We start from the raw sequence: 27,871 nt of genomic DNA, 5'->3' as shown, positions 1-27,871 counted from the left end.
GCCCAGAGAAAGGACGAACAGAGACAAGAGGAAGAAGAAGTAACTGAAGAACCGAAGAGATTCATGACGCAGGAAATGGCAAGGGGATTTTCTTTATTTGAGGAGGCACTGTTAGTTTTTGAGGCACAGGACCCGAACGTAGAACGGTACACGAAGGATGCAGCAGACATTCAGAATACAATCCAGTGCTACCGTGTCATCTATGCCGAGAAGAAAAGAGCTACTACCCAGACATCACTGGATTGTTTTTTCAAAAGGGCAGATAGAATTGAATCCAGCAAGGAACCAGAACCTGTGCCATCCACGTCAGGCGTGAGTGAAATTGCAGCTTGCCCTCCGTCTCCTATTGCTGACGATCCTTCAGCTCTACCATCTCCCACCTCCTCTCCCTCCTCCTGTCGTAACTCTTCCTGCCTGTTCACTCGATGCCAGCCCCTGGATGCCAGCTGCTGTGCTGTACTACTGTACTTTTCAAGGTACTGTACTGTAAGATTAAAAATGTTTTATTTATTTTTTGTGTTTGTTTTTTATGTATTATTTGTCTGAAAAGTATTATAAACCTATTACAGTACAGTACTATATAGCCGATTGTGTTAGTTGGGTACCTAGGCTAACTTTGTTGGACTTAAGAACAAATTGGACTTACGAATGTGCTCTCGGAATGGAACTCGTTCGCGTGTGAGGGACTTGCCGTACTTGGAAGCTTTTAACAAAGCCTCTATTAAAACTTGCTTGCCACCTTTCAGTCCTTAGCTTTAAAAAATAATCCTCCTCAACAAATAAGTAGGAGCATTTTCTGAAGCGTTAACACATTATTGGTGTTCGTTGTAGAAATAAACAAGATTATAAAGGTATAGCCGACTAAAAGTAAGGCACTGGCTTTGAAATAATTAGGCACTGGTTTTTGAAACAAATCAAAATTTTAGGCAGTAGAAACCACACAATCTCTTTGTCCGTGAGTACAACATACCATTTACTGGTCGAAGGCTTTGACTTTCAGCTGATGGACTGCAGGGCCGACTCAACAGGTGTACAAACCTCCCCACTAAGCACAGCCATTGACGGATGCCTCAGCCCTCTCTGCCCCGGTGGCTCTGAGGCCCAGCAGCCTCTGCTGACACCTGCTGGCAGAGAGCAGGCAGATGGAGCCGAATCCATAGCGGAGTTTCCTCCTCCTGACCTGCTGCCTGGACTTCCGGTCTGTGGAGTGGGTATTGGCTAGAACAGCAGGAAAGGCGTTATATTAGAGGAACAGCTGCTCTATAAGATCTTCATACTAATGGCCAGGCATTAATCAGCACCAATAACGAAGCCCGGGCAGGTATCTGGAAAATTCAAATGGTAAAACCGGCTTTTGCAAGATTGCTCTTCCCAAAGACGATATTTGTTTGAAAAACATCCAGGCTTCCCTGGTGGCGCAGTGGTTGAGAATCTGCCTGCCAATACAGGGGACGCGGGTTCGAGCCCTGGTCTGGGAAGATCCCACACGCCGCGGAGCAACTAGGCCCGTGAGCCACAACTACTGAGCTTGCGCGTCTGGAGCCTGTGCTCCGCAACAAGAGAGGCCACGATAGTGAGAGGCCCGCGCACCGCGATGAAGAGTGGCCCCCACTCGCCACAACTAGAGAAAGCCCTCGCACAGAAACGAAGACCCAACACAGCCAAAAATAAATATAAAAATAAATAAATAAATAAATAAAATTTTAAAAAAAAGATTACTATAAAATTCTTTAAAAAAAGAAATCCATATCCACCTCTGTGGAACCCATTCATTCTACTACCCCCAATCTCCTCCCCATTTTAAGCAAGTTATACCCAGAGAATAGAGAAAGGGCTGGCCTTATTCTTTTAAAAAGGGGATTTAAATTGTTCTGCTGTTGTTAATTAACTCGGTCCTAATTGGGAACAATGCCAACCAGAAGAAAGGGGACATGCACATGAAACATTTGACAGGTAATGTGCAAAGGGTGAGCTGCATCCGAGGACAACGCTTCTCAGGAAAGGAAATGGGATGGGAAGATTTCTTGGAAAAAGCAAAATGAATTCTTCCCTGGGTCCAAGAACATTGCTGGGCTGGGCTGTTGGAACCAACAGGTCAAGCAGAGAGAACTGGCAAGCAGCAGGAAATAGCTGGCTTGTAAAGGCTTGGCTCTACTGCCCAGCGTTTGATGCAGGATAATCTCATCTGTCTAGATTGTCCCTAATTGGGATGAATAGTCTCCTTTGTGAAAACAGCAACATGACAGTTCTTCCCAAAATAGGGTATGTGTGTGCCAGGCACAGAGCTAGGCCATCCTACCGAAGCTCAGAGCAATCCTGTGCGGTTAGTGTTATTATCGCCATTCAACAGGACAAGAGACTGAGACCTGGAGAGGCCGAGCCGCTTGCCCAAGGTTACACCTCCACGCCGGTGACAGTGTGTGTGTCCTTCCAACCCAGGGCTGTCTGACTTCAGAGTCAATGCTCTTTCCTCCTCCTCATGCTTTCCTAAAGCAAACACTGAAAGATAAATAATTCCAATGCAGGCAAAAGTGCACCATTTGCCTTTTTCAATTTGTATAATTTTAAATGTCACCACAAGTTCACTTCTAAATCACTTTTAAAACAAGTAACTTTGTCTTAAGGCAAGTGGGGAAAAAACCCTGCTGTAATTTGTACAGTCGTAGAATTCGCTGTGCAGTTTTCTACTCGGCTTTCCAGGGACAATTCAAACAGAAACACATGACAGTCTAGGACACTTATCTTGCCTATTGCGAATACCCACCACCGCGGTTTTTTTCCAGCTTGTAAAAACGCCGTCGCACGAGGTACACGATGGCCTCCAGGCACACACAGAGACTGCACAGTGAAGAGAGCTGTCAGCTGCATGCCTAGGCAGGGGTGGCAGCGACCAGCTTCAGATGAATAAACACCAACTGTAACAAGATTTTTAATCTCATTTCCTCAACTGCATTTGAAGCACATCTGCATTCAGGACGGCTGGCCGATTACCACAGGGCCAGGTCCATATTAGTATTCAAATCTAGATGACTGTCCTTCAAGTAAAAAAGCGTCTAGAATTTATCCGGTCTACTTTGCTAAGGGATGAGCTTCAAGAATCTATAAAGTTTTGCTTTAAGATTCAAATATAATCCTAAAGTCATTCTTTCATTCAAGAAATACTCGTGCTGGCCTATTAAGCGGCAGCACAATGCTACATACTGCGGATAGCCTGTTAGGAGACTGACTAGAAAAAGATTTTTTAAGAGTAGAGTTCGAGGGACAGGGAGTGCTGCAGGGGCAGGCTATTTGCTATTTTATACAGGGCGAGCAGGGAAGGCTTCTTTAATGGCATTTGAGCAGATATCTGACAAAAATGAGGGGGCAGCCCATAAAAATAACTGGGAGAAAAGGCATTGCAAGCAGTGGGAAGAGCAAGTGCAAAGGCCCTGAGGTGTTATGTTTGGCACGTATCAGGAAGAGAACCAAGACCAAGGGGGCTATTGCAGAGTGAGGGGAGACGTTAGAGAAAGCCACAGAGGTGGCAGGGGCTCATCACTTAGGGCCTTGTATGCCTCAGCAGGAAACTGGCTTTTTCTCTGAGTGAGGGTTTTAAGCTGAAGCATGACGGGATTTGACTTACGTTCTAGAAGAATCACTGTGACTGCTGGGTGGAGAATTGTAGTGGGGTAGGAGTGGGAGCAGGGAACCCAGTTAGATGGCTACTGCAATAATCCAGGTGAGGGATGCTGGTGCCTCGGACCAGGTGGTAGTAGTGAAAAAGGCTACGACTGTGAGGCTGGACACTGGATATACCTTGAAGGTGGAACAAAGAGGGCTGGCTGATGGACTGGATGTGGAGTATAAGAGGAAAAAGAGAGATGACTCCCAAGTTTTTGGCCCGAACACATGGACAACTAGAGTTCTTTCCTTTGCTGGGGAAGACTGAGGAGGGACCAGGTTTGGGGAGAAAGCTCAGAAGCTTGGTTTCTGACATGTTAAAGTCTGAGATATCTATTAGTTGATGCCTATTAACCATCTTAATGGAGAGTAGCCAGTTAGATGTACGCACGCAGGATTCGTGGGCGAGATCTGGGCTGTTGTATAAAGTCGGGAGTCCACGGCATCTAGTAGTCATTTAAAGTTGTGAGATGCATGAGGTCATCGAGGGAGTAGAAAGGTTAAGAAGATGAGGAAGGACCAGCAAAGGAAATCAGGATGAGTTGCCAGGGGAGCTTGAGGAAGCTAAATGAAGACCGTGTTTGCAAGTAGGAGAGTGCCAAGTCAATCTCTGGGTCAAATGCTTCTGATAGGTTAAGTAATTTGAAGACAGAGAATCATATTCCTTTGGCAACAGGGAAATCATTGGTGATCCTGACCAGACCCATTTCAGTAGAATAATGGGGATGGAAACCCAACTGGAGAGAGTTCAAGGGAAAATGGGAAGAGAGAAAGCGGGAAAAAAGAGGGTATGTATAATCCTGTTAAGGAACTTTGCTGTAAAGGGAAAATGGGACAACTGCTGTGGGATGGTCAAGATGGGAGACGTTACGGCACGTTTACATGCTGCTGGGAATGATCCAGTGGAGAGGGGAGGTGAGACGACACAGGAGAGGGAGAGGCTGACTGCTACGGCAGAGCTCGAGAGGCGGGGTGGATGCACGAGTAGAGGACAGACTCAGAAAGGGGCACTGCTCATTCACCACCGTCACTGTGGAGGAACAGAAGCAAGCTATCTTCTGATGGCCCCTGTTTTCTCAGTGAAATAAGAAGCAAGGATAACAGCTCAGATTTAGAAAGAGAGGAGGTGTTACAACTGAGGGCCAAGGACAGCAATGGAACCAGGGAAGTGTAAGAACTGCAGGGCAGCGTTAGGAACTCACTTGAGCTTAGTAGTCGTGAACTAAAGCTTTGTCAGTCAACATGTTCTTAGGCAGCCATGCAGCTATTCAGGGCAGGTGTGGAGAAGGCAGAGCGTGGAATTAAACCTGGGGGCTTGGGGGTGGTAAGTGAGGGTCATACAAAGGCATGATAATGGAGGACCAGAAAATCTCGATTAGGTTAGGGGAGGGGCAGTGAGAAGAGAGTGGCGTGAACGAGGGCGGAGTCTTGTGAGGTTGAAGGGCTGTGGGAGAGGGCACCGGAGGGAGAGAAAGGGAACGGCAGTAGGCAGTGGTTGATGAATGAGCGGCATGATGCCGAGACGAAGCTGTGGACGAGGATGTGGTTACTGGTGGTAACTATGGCTACAGTGTGACTGTAGGAGCAGGTGGCTGAGGCCGCTGAGCTGGCCAGTGACTGCGAGGCCCCATGGTACCGGAAGGCTTGCCTAGAGCAAATGACGACAGGAGTAGTACTGGCCTGAGCCAGGAGCTGGTCTGAGTTTGCAGGGAACCAGGGGGACTGGCACTGGCCCTACAACAAGCGGGTGGGGAGGCAGGCGACGTACAGTCTGACGGCATGAGGCACAAAACTGGGGTTACGTGGAGGGGGAAGGGGCAATGATCAGGAAATCAAATGGGATTCTTGTATTTCACTAAATGGGATTTAACAACAAAAGGACTGAAGATGACAGTCCTTGATCTTTCTGGCTCTCATTTCCCAAGAAGTGAGACATGGGGGGAAGAAGCACCCACAATCTTATCCTTATCACTTGCCTTAGTCCTGTTAAAGAATCAGAGCCTCAAGCGTACTCTGCTCACTCATGGACCACAAGAATATGATTATTGGGGGTGGCATTTTTCCTGTGGATTGAACTTAATAGGAATGGGGCTAAAACCAAAGCCTTGAATCTCTAAGGCAACATTCCCAGAATTTTCCAAAAGGTTTGCCTTCATGTATTTCAGGAGTCGTATGACATCATCTGGGGCCTGAAATGGATCTTCTCCATCTTAAATCACGCTGCCTATGAATGATATTACTTACTGAATACTCATGTGAAGAGCCAGAAGCACAGAATAGAGTCGGGTCACTGCTCTCTAAAAACCCACATTGTAGAGCAGCATGACACACATCCTGCATATTCCTGTTATTTTTATTTCTTAATTTTTATTGGAGTATAGTTGCTTTACAACGTTGTGATAGTTTCTGCTGTACAGCTAAGTGAATGTTATACATACACATATATTCACTCTTCTTTTAGATTTCCTTCCCATTTAGGTCACCACAGAGCATTGAGTAGAGTTCCCTGTGCTATACAGTAGGTTCTCATTAGTTATCTATGCTATACATAGTAGTGTATATATGTCAATCCCAATCTCCCAATTCATCCCACCCCCTCTTCTCCCCTTAGTAACCATAACTTTGTTCTCTACCTCTGTGACTCTATTTCTGCTTTGCAAATAAGTTCATCTGTACCATTTTTCTAGATTCCACATATAAGCGATATTATATGATACTTGATTTTCTCTTACTTCACTCTGTATGACAATCTCTAGGTCCATCCACGTGTCTGCAAAGGGCACTATTTTATTCCTTTTTATGGCTGAGTAACATTCCATTGTATATATGTGCCACATCTTCTTTATCCATTCCTCTGTCGATGGACATTTAGGTTGCTTCCAATGTCCTGGCTATTGTAAATAGTGCTGCAATGAACATTGGGGTGCATGCATCTTTTTGAATTATGTTTTTCTCTGCATATATGCCTAGGAGTGGGATTTCTGGGTCATATGGTAGCTCTATTTTTCGTTTTTTAAGGAACCTCCATACTGTTCTCCATAGTGGCTGTTATCAATTTACATTCCCACCAACAGTGCAAGAGGGTTCCCTTTTCTCCACACCCTCTCCAGCATTTATTGTTTGTAGATTTTTGATGATGGCCATTCTGACCAGTGTGAGGTGATACCTCATTGTAGTTTTGATTTGCATTTCTCTAATAATTAGTGATATTAAGCATCCTTTCATGTGTTTGTTGGCCATCTGTATGTCTTCTTTGGAGAAATGTCTATTTAGGTCAATTCTGCCCATTTTTTGATTGGGTTGGTTTTTTTGTTGTTGTTGTTTTGATATTGAGCTGCATGAGCTGTTTGTATATTTTGGAGATTAATCCCTTGTCGGTTGCTTCATTTGCATATATCTTCTCCCATTCTGAGGGCTGTCTTTTCGTTTTCTTTATGTTTTCCTTTGCTGTGCAAAAGCTTTTAAGTTTAATTAGGTCCCATTTGCTTATTTTGATGTTTGCTGTAGGTTTGTCCTATATGGTCTTTATTATGTTGAGGTAGGTTCCCTCTATGCCCATTTTCTGGACATAGTTTTTATCATAAATGGGTGTTGAACTTTGTCAAAAGCTTTTCCTGCATCTACTGAGATTATCATACAGTTTTTTGTTTTTTGTTTTTATAAATTTATTTATTTATTTATTTTTGGCTGTGTTGGGTCTTTTTTTCTGTGCGAGGGCTTTCTGTAGTTGTGGCGAGCGGGGGCCACTCCTCATCACGGTGCACAGGCCTCTCACTATCGTGGCCTCTCTTGTTGCAGAGCACAGGCTCCAGACGTGCAGGCTCAGCAGTTGTGGCTCACGGGCCCTGTTGCTCCGCGGCATGTGGGATCTTCCCAGACCAGGGCTCGAACCCGTGTCCCCTGCACTGGCAGGCAGACCCCCAACCACTGCGCCACCAGGGAAGCCCTATCATACAGTTTTTATTCTTCAGTTTGTTAATGTGGTGTATCACATTGATTGATTTGCATATATTGAAGAATCCTTGTATCCCTGGGATAAATCCCACTTGATCATGGGGTATGATCCTTTTAATGTATTGTTGGATTTGGTTTGCTAGTATTTTGTTGAGGATTTTTGCGTCTATGTTTATCAGTGATATTGCCCTGTAATTTTCTTTTTTCATATCTTTGTCTGGTTTTGGTATCAGGGCGATGGTGGCCTTGTAGAATGAGCTTGGGAGTGTTCCTTCCTCTGTAATTCTTTGGAAGAGTTTCAGAAGGGTAGGTGTTAACTCTTCTCTAAACGTTTGATAGAATTCACCTGTGAAACCATCTGGCCCTGGACTTTTGTTTGTTGGAAGATTTTAATTTTTTATTTATTTTTAAAAATCTTTTTGGCTGCGTTGGGTCTTCGTTGCTGCACACGGGCTTTCTCTAGTTGTGGCGAGTAGGGGCTACTCTTCATTGCTGTGCACAGGGTTTCTCATTGCGGTGGCTTCTCTTGCCGCAGAGCATGGGCTCTATGCGCGCGGGCTTCAGTAGTTGCAGCACACGGGCTCAGTAGTTGTGGTGCACGGGCTCTAGGGCACATGGCCTTCAGTAGTGTGGCACGTGGGCTCAGTAGTTGTGGCACATGGGCTTAGCTGCTCGGTGGCATGTGGGATCTTCCTGGACCAGGGATTGAACCCATGTCCCCTGCATTGGCAGGCAGATTCTTAACCACTGCACCACCAGGGAGGTCCCTGTTGGAAGATTTTTAATCACAGTTTCAATTTTAGTACTTGTGACTGAGCTGTTCATATTTTCTATTTCTTCCTTGCTCAGCCTTGGAAGGTTGCATCTTTCTAAGAATTTGTCCATTTCTTCTAGGTTGTCCATTTTATTGGTGTAAAGTTGCTTGTAGTAATCTCTTATGATTCTTTGCATTTCTGTGGTGTCCATTGTAACTTCTCCTTTTTCATTTCTAATTTTATTGATTTGAGTCCTCTCCCTTTTTTTCTTGATGAGTCTGGCTAAAGGTTTATCAATTTTGTTTATCTTCTCAAAGAACCAGCTTTTAGTTTCATTGATCTTTGCTATTTCCTTCATCTCTATTTATTTCTGCTCTGATTTTTACAATTTCTTTCCTTCTACTAACTTTGGGTTTTGTTTGTTCTTCTCTCTCTAGTTGCTTTAGGTGTACAGAGAGGTTGTTTGAGATTTTTCTGTTTCTTGAGGTAGGATTGTATTGCTATGAACTTCCCTCTTAGAACTGCTTTTGCTGCATCCCATAGGTTTCGGATTGTTGTGTTTTCATCGTCGCTTTTCTCTAGGTATTTCTTAATTTCCTCTTTGATCTTTTCAGTGATCCATTGATTATTTAGTAACATATTGTTTAGCCTCCATGTGTCTGTGTTTTTTACAGTTTTTTTCCTGTAATTGATTTCTAATCTTGTAGCATTGTGGTTGGAAAAGATGCTTGATATGATTTCAATTTTCTTAAATTTACCTAGGCTTGATTTGTGACCCAAGTTGTGATCTATCTTGGAGAATGCTCCATGTGCACTGGAGAAGAAAGTGTATTCTGCTGCTTTCGGATGGAATGTCCATTAAGTATCAATTAAGTCTATCTGGTCTAATGTGTTATTTAAGGCTTGTGTTCCCTTATTAATTTTCTGTCTGGATGATCTATCCATTGGTGTAAGTGGGGTGTTAAAGTTCCCCACTATTATTGTGTTACTGTCGATTTCCCCTTTTATGGCTGTTAACATTTACCTTGTATATTGAGGTGCACCTATGTTGGGTGCATATATATTTACAATTGTTATGTTTTCTTCTTGGATTGATCCCTTGATCATGTAGTGTGCTTGTCTCTTGGAACAGTCTTTAAAGTCTATTTTTTTTGTTGTCTGATATGAGTATTGCTACTCCAGCTTTCTTTTGATTTCCATTTGTGTGGAATATCTTTTCCCATCCCCTCACTCTTAGTCTGTATGTGTCCCTAGGTCTGAAGTGGTCTCTTGTAGACAGCATATACACGGGTCTTGTTTTTGTATTCATTCAGTCAGTCTGTGTCTTTTGGTTGGAGCATTTAATCCATTTACATTTAAGGTAATTATCAATATGTATGTTCCTACTGCCATTTTCTTAATTGTTTTGGGTTTGTTTTTTAAGATTTCTTTATGTGGACCATTTTTAAAGTCTTTATTGAACTTCTTACAGTATTGCTTCCATTTTATGTTTTTTGGCCACAAGGCATGTGGGATATTAGCTCCCCAACCAGGGATTGAACCCACCCCCTGCATTGGAAGGTGAAGTCTTAACCACTGGACCGTCACAGGGAAGTCCCTGTTTTGGGTTTGTTTTTGTAGGTCTTTTTCTTCTCTTGTGTTTCCTGCCTAGAGAAGTTCCTTTAAAAGGAACTTTGCCAGCCAGGGATCGAACCTGTGCCCCTGGCAGTGGAAGCGCAGAGTCTCAACCACTGGACCACCAGGGAAGCCCCGTATGTTTCTTTTAAATCATTATACATTATATTATCCTCTCACTAACAACCAAAAAATGAGTCTCCAAAGGCCATTATCCAAAATCAGTGTTAGTATTATAACCCAAAATGCACACTTGGGGATGGGGGAACTGGTCTCAGGTCCGATTCATTGAATAAATACATCTCCTTTGATGAAGAGAAATGACAAAAGCCGTGCTCTCCTCTACCACACCCCCACTTCCCATAAATGCTGGAGGTGCGGAGGGAAAGGTCGATAGTGATCATGAGCTTCATGCTGGGGGTTCAACATGAGAGATGGGTACTTTGCAGGGCCACAGACACCCAAGACCCCCCCGTCATGACAGTGGAGTTCAAAATGTTCACCTCAAACCAAGTAAGAAACTATGCCACGTACTTCAGTTACCTTTGCTAATCTGATTAACCATGAGAGCGTTGTAAGAGTAAAATGAAGGGAAGCAACCTGTAACCAATAATCAGAGCCCCTCCCCCAACACACATGCATGCCCACACACAGCGAAGAAAAGAGGACCAGAGTCTGGATCCTTGGACACTGTCATACTTGGACTTCTCTGTGCTCTAGAGATGTAGTTCAGCAACCTCAGGCTCCTCCAGCCCCTGCCGCCACATGCAGGAAGTGGGAAAACCTCTCTCTCCCCTCCCTTCCCCTCCTCAGCAGTGTGCAGCAGTTTTCCCAAGGGGCCCAGGCCGGGCCATCTCTCTGAGTGTCCCGCATAGGCAGGAGCACCACCACCTCTCCCGCATGTATCTGAAACAGGCAGAAAGAGAAGGGAATAAAACACCCTTGCTGTGGCAAAAAGCTCCTCAGACTCACATAAAACTAGGTGTGATTATTAAGTGGGGCTAGGGCCTGTCTGTTCCTCTGGCACAAGAAGAGAAAGTAAGTTCAACTGAGAATGGCAAAAATGCTTGGAGAAGGGGTGACAATCAACAAAAACTGGACACAGTCTCTCGGCCCGTGGTTGACAACCTTCATACCATGTTTCTCCAAGTGCCCGACACCCCTGGTTTTCAGTGAGTGGCAGAACGTTCTTCGACTCTCCAGATTTTAGGCCTTGGGCAAGTGGCTTAATATCTGAGAGCATCAGGATTTTTGGCTCCAAATTGAAGTTGATGCTGCTGCACTGCTCATAATGAGTATCATACGACATCTGATGAGCACTTACCTCATGCCAGGCCCTGCCTACTAAGTCCCATGTAGGCAGTGTCTCACTTGATCCCCAAGACTCTGTGAGGTGGGCATCATCATCTCCACTTCACAGATGGGGCTACTCACAGCTCTACCCAACTCGAGGACTTGAATAATGGATAAAACACATGCAGTATCTGGTATACAATGATGATTCAAAAAGAAAATGAGACTTTTATATATAAGAGAATGATATTTTAAAATAATCAAATGATAATGCTTTAAAATGCACATTTAAATAATGATACGTGTGCAGAAAAAAAAAGCTCCTAAAGTATAAACACCAAGTTATGCAAAAAAGTGACCTTTGAAGGGGATTTTTACTTTTTACCTGAGTTGTTTTTAACAAGGAAATATTACTTGTATAACTTAAAACACACTCAAAAGATCAGAAACATTAAAAAAATACATAGAAAAAATAACCTAGATGGAATACGACAAAATATTAATGGCAATTGCCTGATCGGTTTTTTTCCTGCTTCTTTTAATTTCTACACATGCATTAGTTTTTACTAATTCTTAACACAAATAGATTCTCCTTAAATATACAGATACAGGCTTTTACCACCTTCACCTCCCAATTCTAGGCCCCTCCCCAGAGGTAATCAATGTTATCAATTTGGTGTATATTCTTTTGTGTATATGTATATATGTGTATATAATGTGTATATTCATATACACACATGTATTATATATATACATTATATATATATATTATCATTTTGTGCCTTTTTTAAACAAACGACATCAGTTTATGAGCCTCTCTGCAATTTTATCCATCAAGATGTCTCAAAGATTGTCCCATGTCAGTAAGTAATATGAATGTCCCCCATTGTTCTAGATTAAGTAGTAACCCAGAGTATAGATATACCAAACGTCATTTATATACTCTCTACTGACAGCATTTAGGTTGTTTACAGTGTTTTTCTACTATAAATAACACTGCAGTGAATTCCCTTATAAATGCCTCCTCCTGCAGGCATGAGAGGGTTTCTTTGGGACAAATTTTAAGAAGTGGAACTGCGGGGTCAATAGAAGACATACATTTGTTATTTCAATAGATAGCACATCAAATTGCTTGACCAAGTGACTGCACATGACTTTATACTCCCACTGGCAGCGTAGGCACACATCACTGCCAATACTTGTTATCAAACCCTTTACTTTTTGCCATCTTGATGAATGGAAATGATACTCTGTTGTTGTTTTAATTCCCTTGAATAAAAGGATGTGCATCTTTTCACATTTTTATAAGCCATATATGTTTCCTTTTATTTTTTTACAAATTTCTTCTTTACAAAATGTGTCCATTTTTCTGTTGCAGGTTCATCCTTTTCTCATTGACTTGTAAGAGTTCTTCATATATTCTGGAAACTAATCCTCTGTCTACCTTGTAAGTGCAAGTAGTTTTTCCCAGTCTTTACTGGTCTTTCAACCCATTTATAATTTTTCTGGGGGGAGGGGGAATCTAGTTTCTCATATAGATACTTCAAACTCAGCAAGTTATGGCACTTGCACATTTTGTGTTTTAAGAAGGCCATCTCTACCCCCAAGGTCATAAAATAATCCATTTTTTTTCTAATAAATTCATCATCTTGTTTTTCATGCTTATTTAATCTGTCTGAAATTTTAGTGAATGGTAGGAGGTAGGGTCCTTAATCATTTTTTTAATGCCTAGGCAGGGGATAAATATCCATCTTTCTTCACTGATTACAAATACTACCTTTATTATATACTAAGTTTCCATATACAGCAGTCAGTTTCTATTCATTGATTTTTTGGTCTACTTCTGTATCACAACAAAGATGTTTTAATTACTACAGCTTTAAAATATATTTTGACATCTGGTAGGCAATCCCCCCTCCTTTTCATTTTTCCAAATTGATCTTGGCTATTCTTATATATTTGCTTTTCCAAATGAACCTTAAAATCAGTTTGTCAAATCCCAATATAAATCCTGGGATTTTGATTGAGGTTGCACTGAAGTACAGATTAGGTATAAATCAACATCTCTACTACATCAAAGCTTCCATCTATGAACATGTAGTATCTCCCTATTTAGGTCTTTTATATCCTCTAGTTAACATTTTATAGCTTTTGTGCACATTTTAAGTTCATTATCAGGCATTCATAAAGTCTCTTATTAGTTCTTATAACTTGTCAGTTGATTCTCTTGCAATCATATTGTCTGCAAATGAATGTGTAGTCTCCTTTCCAATGTCTGTGGTCCTCACTACTTTTCTTTTCTTATTGCACTGGCTACAATAAGAGGCAGAACAATTCTGAATAGTACTGGTAATAGTGCCCTCCCTGTCCTATTCATCTAATAGGTTTGCTTAAGCACTTCTCCATTAGTAGGTTTTCTGTGGGTAACCCTCATCAGGATAAGGGGATTCTGTTCTATTCTATTTCTATTCACGCATGGGGTTGCCCATCATCAGATGTTTTTTTTGGGCAACACTGAGATAGCACAATTTCTTTCTTCTTTATATATTTTGAGAATTATGTACATTGATAAGTTTTCTATGTTTTGAACCAATCTTTCACTCTTGGTTAAAAGCCCTTTTTAGTCGTAATGTATTTTAGTTTCTGATTTTTACATCTGTGTTTACAAGTGAAAAAAGCCTATATGTAACTTTCTAATAAGGAAAATAAATACACGCCAAAACAAAGATTAGACATATCTACATATTTTTGCATTATTTGTTAAAAAGAAAACATACAGGTAAAGGTATGCTTAATTTTTCTTAAAAAAGAAACAAAGTGTGTGTAAATTGAATGTTTGCAAAATAATCAAACGGAGTATGTTTTAACCTGTTCTTCTACTTACTAAATTCCTTATTTGGGTTGACGCTGTCACCATCGATCCAGTCATTCACTCCAGGAAGAATCATTGAAGTCTCCACTCCTCCTCCTACACCTTCCACACCAGCCATTCACCTAGTCCCAAAGATTCTACTTCGTACCTCTCCTGGGAGGCCACAGGATGAAATGGGCAAGGTCAGGAATTTAAGAAAGACCTGGCTCCACTCCCAGTGCAAATTACTGCACTGCCTTGGGAAAGTTACCTTACCTCTCTGGGCCGCAATTTCCTCAGCCATAGATAAATATGATACTATCAAGACTAAAGAGTTGTGGTAAAAATTAAATAACACATGTAGGTACCTAACACAATGCCTGCCATCTAATGCATGACCAAATGTTAGCACTATGTCAACAAGGTCTCCTCTTCTCCATTCCCCTCTGTCAAGTCCTAGGTGAGTCCTTCCAATCTTCCTCTGGTCTATGACAACTGTCCTCTAGTCTTTCTGCCATCTGGATACTGCTGCCAAAGCTTACGTTCTAAAATACAAATCTAATCATGTAATTTATCTGTTTAAATCTTTCCACTGGCTCCCAACTACCTACTAGATAAAGTTTCCAACTCCTCAGCATAACTTATAAGGCCTAGCTCAACAGACCTTCTGCCTTTATCTTCCTTTACTCCAAGTGCTTTGTCTTTAAACAAAGCAACGCATCTTCTGGTTATGTTAACCAGACTTTCAAGCTTGATTTTTTAAGCAGAATAGGTTTTCTTAAATTAGCCTATACCACAATGAAACCAATTTGCCCTCCTAGCAGTTTTAAGCCTTCATGGAGTAATTCTAGAGCCAACTAAACTCTCTCAGGGTTCCGATTAGATGCATGCTGGCTGAAAGGCCCCCTTGAATTCACTACTCTTCGGGTGCTGGTAGTCCGTCATTAAAGTATTATGTTATTTTGAAAGAATGTATCATCCATGACTTAGACTTGTTCTCAATGAACAATTTTCTTCCAGAAGTGCAATCATCCTGCTATCTTCTCTCTCCAAATAAATGAGTTTGATTCTATTATAGTTTGCCCCTGAAGTCAGGAAACACAGCTCAGAAAAACACATTTCAGCAATGTTATTTGTGTGGGCTTAATACAAAAAGAAAGAAAAGCCCTCTGACATCAGAAAACCTCCCTAAAATATACCCAATTCTATTTCATGTGTGGTGGTGTGTAACATGGTAAGTGAAAAGATGGCATTCATGGTCATAAGAGACTCTTACAATCCCTGGTAGCCAAAGATAGTAACAGGGGTCTAATTAGAAACTACAGAGAAGACACAAAATAAACAGAATGACCTTAAGTCTTATAATCTTTTTAAAGAATCCAACATGCAAGTCACCAAAATGACCTCTAATTTCAGAAAAACAAATTATAACTAAAGAACCAACACTCCATGGTGATTTTTGAATAACTATTTCTTTCACTTAAAAAAATCAAATGTTTTCCCCATAAATAAATACATTATTTTACAACAAGAAAGAAAAAAATGAGACCTGCAGAAGAGAGAATACACCACAGATTTTACCTCAAGTAGCAGAGCTTGGGATTCATTTTTTTAAGTTTATTTGTCAATTTAAAAAACTCACTAGTGGAATAAAGAGCTTAATACAAGTATGCAAAAAGGAAGCCCTGTGAAGTTCTCACCAGGATGAAAGGGGATTAGCTTTGTAGCTCTTATAGTCCTCTTCACAGAAGAATGCAATTTCAGTTTCATTGGCTGAAAAAAAAGAAAAATAGAAAATGGAAAGAAAATCTAATGTAAAACTAGATTTTAAACAAGTATGGAAATCCATTTCTTTGATTCAGTGCTTTAGTTGCCTAAAGTTAGAAAGATGAGTTACTTGTTTGGTTTCACATTTCACAAAATCAACAAGAAGTATAAGTTGTAGTTTTAAGACTCTAGAATTCAACTGATTTAAAAGAAAAATAAGCAAAAACATTAAAAACAAGAATTAACACTTCAATCTGGTTTTCAGGAAATCATAAAATTGCTCATTTATAGTCCTCTTAACAGTCCTAGAAATAATAAGCCTTTATTTTTTTCAAATTTGCTACTCAGTTCCTGAAGAAGGAGGAAAACTCTTTTTTTTTTTCCCCTCTGAAATTAGCCTGTAGGTATAATAATTTAATACTTAGAGGATCAGTAGAATATTTTACAGATCACTTTACATTCTCCCTCATGACCCATCAAAACATGTCTGAAGAAGTTAATTTTTTGCCTGCTTATGATTAATTCATGAGGCTTCAACAATATGCAAAGTGAAAGACACAAATTGGCTTCTACCGCAATACCTTCAAATACCTCTAATTATTCACAGGGGATGTGGCACAGCTAAAGGACCCACAAAGGTTCAGAGCAGTCACAATTCTTTCAACCTAACAGGTCAAGGACTCTGTCTTCTAAAACAATAAGTCAGCAACATTATTAATTCAGACTGGAGACAAATCTGATGGAAAGCCTTCCAATTATTAAACATGCGATTCTTTAAGGCGTCACGCCAACAAGTTCCACATTTGTTTTTTAAATTAAACCAGAAGTTAATACAGTCTGCTTAGCTTTTACAGAAAGAGCAAAAGGGCCTTCAGAATCTTGACAAGAAAACAGACAAGATTATTTGTAAGGAATACTGATCACACAATTAACATATCCTCCTAAAACTGACAAGTAAAATTCTTCAAGCCAAATAAATAGGATAATAAGGAAGGATGCCAAGGATTAGCACGGTCTCCTAGTTTACAGTTCTCATCTCATCATTAGAATTTATCACAGAAGAATGAAATTAAAGAACTTAGCATGACATTTCATTAAAAATGTTTTTTGCTAGTTTTAAGAATAGCAAATTTAATGTTTCTCAAACCTAAATTACCGTGTTCTTTACAGAAAATACAGAAATACTGAAAGAGGAAAATAAGATCACCCATAGTCTCAGATCCTCATTCCAGTCCTACTGTATCTTCAAGATTAGATGAAGATTAATCTTGATAAAAATCAGATTACAAGCTCTTGTACAATAAGCCTGGATGTGCGTGGAGGGTGGAGGGGATGGGGAGACACAGAAGAAAGAAGCTGGGAATCAATGAGAGGGGCTGTAAACAAATGCGCCCTGAGCAAACAGTAAGTTAATGTACAGTGAAATTTTATAAGAAAATAGCATTTAAAAGAACGGCTAAGAGCTCTACACTTGGAATCAAGGGGCTTCAAAAAATTCAACATTCAAAGAGAAGATATTTTGAGATCTATCCTTCATATAAAAAGCTCCTGGGGTTTCCTTTTTTGAAGAGAAGCAAGCCCAAAGGTAGACTACATAATTTGCAAGTGATTCTAATATCCTCCTCCTAATGGAGAATGAGAAAAGCCCCCTGTTCTTAATAATCACAATGCAAGGTTTCATCCATGATGTGCTATTTACATACAGAACTTTACATCGTGCTTTGCCCACACAGCACTTTGCTCAATACACACTAACTGTAATTACAATTTTACTTACCGCAGTTGACATTTATCTCTGTACCCCTTCTGAGAAACTAATATATCTCATGGCTCTTCAGGACACCAAGAAGAGGTTTAGAATGAAGCGGATAAAAAGAAAGAACTGACAAAGCATTTTTGTTTTGACACATAGGTTCTCTTCTTTCTAATTAACTTACAGAGCAATCCATTATCTACATAATACATATAATACAGACTCAAAATGAGATCATCTAGGTAAAGATTCTATTTTCAGATGAATGAATTTTTTCAGGAAAACTAGATTGACAAACGGGTTAAACTCAAATGGTCCAGGCTGAAAAAATTTCTCACCCTTAACAAATTGGAGAATAACACATAAATTAAGAGTTAGTTGCTCTGAACATTCAAAAGAAAGACATAAAATGGATTTTAAACTTTAGTAATGTGGTCCTCAAACAGAAATAGAATATAATGTTTTTTTTAAATCTATAGAACTCTGTTGAAAATGTCTGAATGATTTCACGTATTTAGACTGCAAATTTACTTGCCAATTAAAATGAAAACAAATAACGATTTTCAAGACCTCTACATACCACCCTTTCCACCATTATCCCTTAAATTCCTGCTTCCCAAATTCTATTTAAAATGGCTCCAGAAGAACCCTCGGGAAGTCTACCACATGCCGGTCCCCTAGGGCACCTGATTTTAAATTAAATGTGCCGCAGGCGGCAGTGCACTCAGGTGCACAGTGCTTTGGCGTGTGAATCTGAAATGAATGTGCATTCTCAAATCCAATAAATACACTCCAGCTCATCCCTTTGTCTTACTATCAAATGAAATCAAGTAAGAACTCTCCAAATACATTTGTGGTTCATTTTAATACTGACTTTCAGGTTTAATAAAATGAACGCAAGCTAGGACATCACATGTTGGATACGAAATAAATAATTAAGAATTTTATAAAGTTTCCATTATAAGATACATATATATACACCTTGAACAGGAAAATAATGACTTCAAATTTTTTAAATATAAGAAAAACCCATTTTAAATGTAAAATCTCAAGAAAAATTAAGTGCAATGTACTTAAACTCCTCAACGAACTTATTTCAATAAACTCGCCTGCCAGCAAGGATTTAGTGTATAGTTTCTAAGTCCCTAGGCTTGTACTAGTCAGTACCAAAGTCGTGCGCAGCACAGCAACCGTCGTCTGAGGAAAGAGACTGAGACGTGCATCCTGACTGCAGTACAGATAATTAATGATCAGGGCAGACTATCATGGGGCGGGCTGTAATGTGAAAATAACTGCACATTATTGGCAAAAACAAAAACAGAAACAAAAAAACCATGAAGGGCCAGGTGTGATTTCTGCAGCAATTTGAGACCAAAAGGACAAAGTTTCACCCTCTCCCCTGGTCCAGGACTATACCCCATTCTTCCAAGTTTCACAAAATCCTAATCTACAAATCATTCAAAACCATGCTCTCTGCTGAGTTATATTTTTAACTTTTCACCAAAGGAGGTCAACAATCCAACAGATAGTTCCAAACTACTGTGTCTCTTATTTCGTAGCTGCTTGAGCATCTGTTTTCAAGCTGGCAGAGAAGATTTCAAACTAGTTTGAAGAAAACAAATAGTAAAATGAATCTGACCTTTGATAGACTGGACACTGTGATTTCCACAACGGCGAGGGGAGGTCAATAAGGGAAGAAACATGTCTGGGAGGTTCCTTCTGACCCCCTTGCTCTGGGATCTCAAATTCCCTGGCCCCACCACCTACTTAATCGAGTACCAGACCATCGCTGTTATGATGTTAACGTGAACAGCCAGTTTAACGCGCTGTCAAAGGAGAAAAGCACGTATGCCCCAAGATATTACTACCCAAAAGAGAATGGGAAAGGGACCCAAACCTTCAGGAAACACAAATCAAATATGATCCTGATAAAGAAGTGGGAGCCAAGGAATCCTATCATATGAGCTGCTTATCCAAGATCACCCAGAGGTGCTAGGCACAAAGGCTGGGTTCTGGTTGCGGGCAGACAACAGGAGTGACACACAAGATGAAAACAAGCCACAAGGGAGTTTGGGAATTATTAAAAGATCTGGCTTGATGCGAACTCTTCCCACAGATGAGCACTTATGGTTTGGCCGCCTGTATCTTGTTTTAAAATATTTCCAATAAAACGTAACTGACTTTAGAAGAGTTACCCTACCCCAGTTTCTTTCCTAAACCAGAGAAGATTCAAAAGATAGCAGCAGTAGAATGTAGCAAAATGAAAGAGATAAAATATAACCCCAAAAATATTTAACACGCAAATTTATTACTTAGGGGAATTAGTCCATAAAACCACAATTGTTAACAACAAGATGAAAATCTTTAAATTATAAATAACAATTCTAGGTAAGGCCTTCTTCTTCCTTCCACAAAGCAAATCTTTTTATTTATGTATTTTAGAACTAAATCCACAACCAAAAACTTCCCCTGACATCAAGCGTAGGCAGAATATACAATTGGGATCTGCAATGTAGATAAAAGGCCAGAGAATTTCTCAGTGAGAAAAGAAATCTTCAAACCAGTTTGTTCCCCTAATTTCCCCCCTCACAGTCTTTCTTTTCCTTTCATGGTTTTTACAGAGAAGTCCTAATGATACATTTGTTACATTGGCATTATTCCCATGGCAATTGGCTATGCTAGCAGAGTGACAGCTCTACAGCAAGATCAAGTGGTAAAAAGGGAGAGAGTGATGACTTAGAATTTTTCTCTTAAACCTCTTAAAACCCTAACCAGGCACGCCACCGAGGGAGGGAAAATTCCCTAGAAAAATCACACACTTCAAGTATCACTTTTACAATCTACTTGCACTTAGAATTTTTTGCACTGCTCTAGGCAACAAAGGGGAACATGCAGGAGAGGGGATCACTCCCCACAGGGACCAAAGTCACCCTCAGGCAGGGCTGCAGGCTTGCCACGGCAGGAGAGCAGTTTGAAGTACCACCCTGAAACCAGTGGAGAACCCACAAAAAGGATCTGATGCTGATCTAAGATCTATGGCCTTAAAACAAGAATGACAAAAAGAGGGATTTGATTTACACCTTTATAGGTGGTTCGTTACTTAAGTCTGAAATTAATAACAATTAAACCAACAACTTGATGTTTTAACAAATTCAAAACATTTGCCAATTGCTTTCTCCAAAATGGCTTCCAAATAAACTAAGTATTTTTGAGGGCCTTTACATGCATTGCTCTGGATGCTTTCATATACATTCCTTTACTCAACCCATGACAACCATCTGAAATAGGTTTAATTGTTTCCGTTTTGTTTTACAGAAATCAAAGTAGAAGTTCAGAGAGGCTAAATGGCTTCCAGGTCACAAAGCAAGCAAAATGTGGAGCCTTCATTCAAACCAATTTTCTCCAAATTTAGGAGTTTATTCCTTAAAATTGGGTCCTTACTTTACAAGTAATACATGTAAATAGTAGAAAAAAGTTTAAATTATCAATACAAGAACAATTAGATAATGTGGAGAATAAAGGGAAAAAGATTAATTACTGGCAATGCCACCACGCAGAGAAACCATTTCTATAATTTTAGCATATGATCTTTTCTCCATATACATATACAGACATGTAAACACATACATTTTAAAATAATAATGGTATCACACAATATAGTCTATTTCCATTCAGTAAATAAAGCTCTACATCAATGAATCCCAAACAGAGAAGGTGAGAGATAACACCTCAGAAGGCATATCACAACCTGGGGGGGGGGAGTCACAGAGTTGAGGAAGCACTTCTGTTGGCTTGGTAATAGATATGACAGAAAATTAAGTTTGAGAAAGTCTTATTGGTCAAACTGACCTACAGAAAGTTAGAGGTAATACAGCTTCCGAACAATAGTACGAGAGAACATTCATTTCCTAACACTCCCTCAGATACTACCACCGTCCTTCACGTCTGCTAGTCTTATAATCACTGCTTGTTGAAGGTCACCCAGACAGTAAGTGGCAGACTCAAGCTGTGAACCCAAGCACTCTGACTCCAGCCTCTAATTCTTAACCACTAGAGTAGAAAACGACATAAAATAGTATCTATTTTCATGTGCATTTCTCTCATTTCTAATAAGGCTGAACTATTTTTTATGTTAGCTATTTCTTCTATCAGTAGAATTTATTTCTCCTTTTTATATTAATTATAAGACCTCTTTATAAAGTCAGGCTAATAACTTTTTCTTTGTCATAAATGCCGCAAATATTTTTTTACAGTTATTGCTTCTCGTTTAACTCTATGTGGTCAAATCTATCATTTCTCCCGGCTTTATGGCTTCTGGCTTCAAAGGCATGCCCTTTCTAAGGGCATGCCCTTCTCCCCAACATTATGAAACTACTGACCTACATTTAAGAAAATTTTTTTACATTATCACATTTAACCTATAGAGAATTTATTTTGGAATGAAGACTAAGAATTTAAATTTGATTTTCCCAAATGTTTTCACAATGGGCCCAACATTTTCTGGCTAATTCATTCTTTTCCCCACTTATCTGAGATGTCAGAATTTTGTTATATTGTGAAATTTCTTTTAGTTGGTTTTGGGATTTTCCAGTCTTTTCCATGGAGCTATCTGTCAATTCCTATATCAATACCAGTCTATTATACTAATTATAGCTTTATGCTTAACAACAAGCAGTTGCTAAGTGCCACCTGCTATAATAATATAATAGCAATTGAAGAAATAAATGCCAAATTGAAAATTGTTTTTCCAAATAATAAGTTTTTCCAATCAATCTTATGTATTCACAATAAGGAAAGACACTGAATCTAGCCAACAGTGTAGACTTAAACACAGTAAACAAGTCTGAGGTTATACAACATGGTATTTAAAATCATATTTAAATTGGAAGATATGCCAGGAACCCACTTTAGCCACGTGTGTCATTTAAAAATGAATTCCTGACAGATGTGACTAAAATAACTCAATAAAACACCTGTCAAAAAAATTTAAGGCTTCCTAACATGGACTTCAGGACCCTTAGAGTGCTCCTTAACCAGTGCATATAAAAAAGTTAGAAAGTAAGTATGATTTGTGCTGTTTCATTAGAGTCACGGACCACAAAGGCATGTCCGAGGCATAATGCCTTCAACTGCTCACATCTCTCTCACAAACTTCGTCCACCTGCCACATCATCTGTAAGTGTACACGTAAGTAGAATTATAGTGACCTCTAATGGTCATAAAACATGTCACACAGCACTTCTTTAAACTAAAACTACATGCATATTCCAAATGGAAAGGCTAAATCAGGCAATTTTTCAACTGTACACACTAGGCTCCTATTTGAAATTCCATGACTTGGTCGGCCCAGAGTGATCTGGGTGACTATCAGAAACTACGCTGCATGTTATACAAACAACATCTCACTTCATTATTCCACATGAGTTCTACCGGGCCCTATTCTCTTAAACTGTCTGTTCAAATGATGCTGATATGAGTAAGTAGGTTATTAAGTGAGTAATAACCTGTCAATCACTTAAAGTCGCCCTCCGCAGAATTCTGAGCATACCTTCTGGAAAGAACTATTTGCATTCTGAATGTTTGGAGAGCAGATATCTACTTCCCTGAGTCAAATGATCTGAATGTACATCATTCTCGTCCTCCTCCTCTGAATAATTATAAGGTAGTGTAAAGAGCACCAAGGGTACCATTTACATTGCATTAAGTTATCCAAATACAATCAGCCAGGTATCACCATACAGGCCAGGAAAGCCAGCGCCCCCTCCAACTCTACATGGCACACACACTCTTTCTCACCGATTCCAGCTGCTTTCAGGGTGCTGTCTTCTTTTAACAGGAGTCTGTCATCATCTTCCAAACTCAACACAAGTTCATTTGTCTAGAAGGAAAGAAAATCTGCATTTTACCAGTACTTATATGTGTTTCATACTTGGTAAGATTCCTCAAAGACAACTGAATTGTTACTCTGGGTCACAGCAATAATTTACATTCTGCTCCCATCACTGTAGGGAGAGAAGTGAACAGATACACAGTGAGTACCTACTACATGCACACACTACATAAAGCACTGAGCTTTGGAGCTGGAGCTGGGTTCAAGTTCAGGTTCCACCAACATCCAGCTGCGTGGTCTCAACAACCACCTCTTAGAGGTCTCAACAAACAAACCTCTCTTAGAGGTGCTCTTATGTGCTCATCTGTTAAAAAACAAAAAAAGTAGGGGGAGGGATGCATCTTCTCACTACCCTGTGGAGAGGATGAAAAGAGATGAAGCATACAAAACCCTCAGGACAGTGTCAGCCACACAGGGAGTACTGTTGGCTGTCACTGTTCTGTTATCATCGTCATCATCACATCCTCACAATAATCCAGGAGGAATCAGAGATGTTAAGATATAGGCCCAGAGTATGTGGCTAGTCAGCCAGGGGGCTGAGGTTCCAGCTTTGGCCAGTCTTTTTTTTTTGTTTTTTTGAATTTTATTTTATTTATTTTTTTATACAGCAGGCTCTTATTAGTCATCCATTTTATACACATCAGTGTATACATGTCAATCCCAATCTCCCAATTCATCACACCACCACCGCCCCCCACGGCTTTCCCTGATTGATGTCCATATGTTTGTTCTCTACATCTGTGTCTCAATTTCTGCCCTGCAAACCGGTTCACCTGTACCATTTTTCTAGGTTCCACATATATGCGTTAATATGCGATATTTTTCTCTTTCTGACTTACTTCACTCTGTATGACAGTCTCTAGATCCATCCACGTCTCTACAAATGACTCAATTTCATTCCTTTTTATGGCTGAGTAATATTCCATTGTATATATGTACCACATCTTCTTTATCCATTCGTCTGTTGATGGGCATTTAGGTTGTTTCCATGACCTGGCTATTGTAAATAGTGCTGCAATGAATATTGGGGTACACGTGTCTTTTTGAATTATGGTTTTCTCAGGGTATATGCCCAGTAGTGGGATTGCTGGGTCATATGGTAGCTCTATTTTTCGTTTTTTAAGAAACCTCCATACTGTTCTCCATAGTGGCTGTATCAATTTACATTCCTACCAACAGTGCAAGAGGGTTCCCTTTTCTCCACATCCTCTCCAGCATTTGTTGTTTGTAGATGCCATTCTAACTGGTGTGTGAGGTGATACCTCATTGTAGTTTTGATTTGCATTTCTCTAATAATTAATGATGTTGAGCAGCGTTTCATGTGCTTCCTGGCCATCTGTATGTCTTCTTTGGAGAAATGTCTACTTAGGTCTTCTGCCCATTATTTGATTGGGTTGTTTGTTTTTTTAATATTGAGCTGCATGAGCTGTTTATATATTTTGGAGATTAATCCTTTGTCTGTTGATTCGTTTGCAAATATTTTTTCCCATTCTGAGGGTTGTCTTTTCATCTTGTTTGTAGTTTGCTTTGCAAAAGCTTTGAAGTTTCATTAGGTCCCATTTGTTTATTTTTGTTTTTATTTCCATTACTCTAGGAGGTGGATCAAAAAAGATCTTGCTGTGATTTATGTCAAAGAGTGTTCTTCCTATGTTTTCCTCTAAGAGTTTTATAGTGTCCGGTCTTACATTTAGGTCCTTAATCCATTCTGAGTTTATTTTTGTGTATGGTGTTAGGGAGTGTTCTAATTTCATTCTTTTACATGTAATTGTCCAGTTTTCCCAGCACCACTTATTGAAGAGGCTGTCTTTTCTCCATTGTATATCCTTGCCTCCTTTGTCATAGATTAGTTGACCATAGGTGCGTGGGTTTATCTCTGGGCTTTCCATCCTGTTCCATTGATCTATATTTCTGTTTTTGCAAAAACAAAAACAGTCTGACTTCTGAGAGAAGCAAATTTGCCTCTGCTGAAAGTCCACGTATCTAAACACCTTGCTAACAAACACTTGGTCCCATGTCATATTAACTAACATTTCTCTGTGTGATTTGGGGTGGGAGTAGATGAGATTGCTCTCCAATGCTATTCACAAATTCAGTCAAACATCATAAATACAGGAGGATTGATATCTGCCCCTAAACAGCACCTAGTAGTGAGCACTAGTTGGGCACACAGTACCACCTGTCAACCAGAACGCAGCCATTTAGCGACGGATTCTCTTTCTAGAATATGGCTGAGAGGGAGGCTCAACAATAAGGCCTCTCAGCAGCCAAAAGAGCTGACCCAGAAGCCATGCTCCAAAGCTTCACTCACTAGAGAGCACAGGGGCTTAAACTCCAAAGCACACAGATTAAAAGGGGGAAAAAAAAACTTCACTGAAGAAATCATTAATTAATTAACTAATTAATTAATTTAATATTTATTTATTTGGCTGCACCAGGTCTTAGTTGCAGCACACAGGACACTCCATGCTGCATGTGGGATCTTCGTTGCAGGCTGCGGGGTCTTTAGTTGCAGCATGCAGGATCTAGTTCCCTGACCAGGGATCAAACCCGGGCCCCCTGCATTGGGAGTGCAGAGTCTTAGCCACTGGACCACCAGGGAAGGCCTAAAAAAATCATTTTAGAATAGGTAATACATACTCACAATACAAAATTCTCCAAGTACATATGGAGAGAGTGAGAAGTAGTCTCCTCCCAACCCCATCCAACTAGTTCTTCTCCAGAGAATTTGTACTAATTCTTATGTATCCTTCCAGAGACTGTCCCTGTACGTGTACGTGCAGGTGGAGATGCACATGTAAACTTTTTCACACAAATAATGGCATATTATACGCTGTGTTCTAACACCTTACTTTTTTCTCTTAAAATATCTTAAAGTCATTAAAAATCAGTGTAAGAGCTGCCTCATAATTTATCAAGATTGCAGCATATTCCAATGAAAGTATTAACTCTCCCTCTCTGTCCCTACTGATGGACATTCAGGTTGTTTCCTATCTCTTCGTACCATACACAATCCTGCAACAAATATCCTTGTACATATATTATTTTGCATAAGTTTTATCTGTAAGATAAATTCCTAGAACTATTGAGTCAGAAAGTAAGGGCAATTTTTATTTTGACAGATATCGCCAAATTACTCTCCAAAGAAGCAGTACCCATTTATACCAATGCTACCCATCACTGAGAGTCCCTGTTTCCCACACCCTCACCAACACAGTGTATTACCAAAATCTTTTGATCTCTGCCAATCCAGCAGATATAAATTAAGTATAGTCTTAATTTGTATTTATTTTAAGTAAAGATTTGAATATTTTCTATTTTTTAATAAACTTGTAGGATAATTTTTTCAATGGAATTGTAAAATTAGGCCTTTTCTGTAATATAAGTTAGAAAATTTTCTCTCAGTTTTTCAGTCGTTCATTTTTCTTATAGTGTTTTTTTTTAAAAGAAGGTGCTGAATGTCTGTTGAATAAATTAATGAATAAAGTAAAATGTATCAATCTTTTATTTTCCTATCATATTTGGACCTTCAGTCTAAGATTACTTTTAAGATTCCATGTTTGCTTCAAATATTTTAATTAATTTCATCTTTTAAACTTTTAATCATAGAGAATTTCAAACATACAATGTATACAGAATAGTACAATGAACCCTCCTGTACCCATCACACGGCCTGAACAAATTATCCACTCATGTTAATCTATTTCATTTCTACCCTCACCTATGGGTTTCATCTTAGATTTATGTCATTAACCCAATGAGTATTTATTTTGGCATAAGAAAAGGATATGGATTCAATTTAACTGTTTTCTAGATGTCTACCTAGCTGTTCCAATAACATTTACTGAATCCTCCATATTTTCTCCATAAATTTGAAATGCAATATTTAATATATATTAAATTCCTATATATAATTAGGTCTATTTTTGGGCTTCTAATTCTGTGCCATTGAACTAACAGTTCATGTGACAGTACCACACCGTTTTAACTAGTATAGTTTTATAATATGTCTTAACATGTGCCAGGGTTAGTCACTTTCATTTCTCTTCTTTTTTCTGACTATTCTTCATTATTTATTTTTTGCATGTTAGTTTTATAATCAGTTTCTTTAGCTCATATATATATATATACACACACACACATATACACACATATATACAAATACATATATACACACAACTGTAGAATTTTATTTGGGTGGCATTAAATTTGTAAATTAACTATGAGAGAACTGACATCTTCATGCTGTTGCATCTTCCCATCCAAATATCCTAATACTTGCACTTAAGTCTCATCTTGTATCCCTCTTTACATGCTTTACTTTTTTGTTAAATTGA

The 27,871-nt window shown here is 39.5% G+C and overlaps 2 protein-coding genes across 8 annotated transcripts in view; one reads left to right on the top strand and one right to left on the bottom strand.

The window, feature by feature from the left end:
* STEAP3 (STEAP3 metalloreductase) overlaps window positions 1-26,834 on the top strand; it is a 102,105-nt gene extending 75,271 nt beyond the window's left edge. Inside the window, exons 5-6 of one of the 2 annotated variants that reach the window (XM_036858422.1) lie at window positions 12,655-12,723; window positions 26,657-26,834. In XM_036858422.1, coding sequence (XP_036714317.1) covers window positions 12,655-12,681 — 27 coding nt within the window. In that variant the 3' untranslated portion in view covers window positions 12,682-12,723; window positions 26,657-26,834. Of the gene's footprint in view, window positions 1-12,654; window positions 13,989-26,656 lie in introns of those variants that run through there. The other variant, XM_036858421.1, reaches the window with a different exon arrangement.
* The window catches only part of C7H2orf76 (chromosome 7 C2orf76 homolog), a 77,892-nt gene continuing 65,744 nt past the window's right edge, over window positions 15,724-27,871 (bottom strand). For all 6 annotated transcript variants that reach the window (XM_036858425.1, XM_036858428.1, XM_036858429.1 and 3 more), the window contains 2 exons: window positions 23,444-23,525; window positions 15,724-15,900 (listed from right to left, as the gene is read on the bottom strand). In XM_036858425.1, coding sequence (XP_036714320.1) covers window positions 15,824-15,900; window positions 23,444-23,525 — 159 coding nt within the window. In that variant the 3' untranslated portion in view covers window positions 15,724-15,823. The remainder of the gene's footprint in view (window positions 15,901-23,443; window positions 23,526-27,871) is intronic.

This window comes from Balaenoptera musculus, chromosome 7 (genome assembly GCF_009873245.2).
Source record: "Balaenoptera musculus isolate JJ_BM4_2016_0621 chromosome 7, mBalMus1.pri.v3, whole genome shotgun sequence".
In the NCBI taxonomy this organism is placed as follows: Eukaryota; Metazoa; Chordata; class Mammalia; order Artiodactyla; family Balaenopteridae; genus Balaenoptera; species Balaenoptera musculus.
The sequence above is the reverse complement of the archived record's forward strand: the minus strand, read 5'-3'. Positions and strand labels throughout refer to the sequence as shown.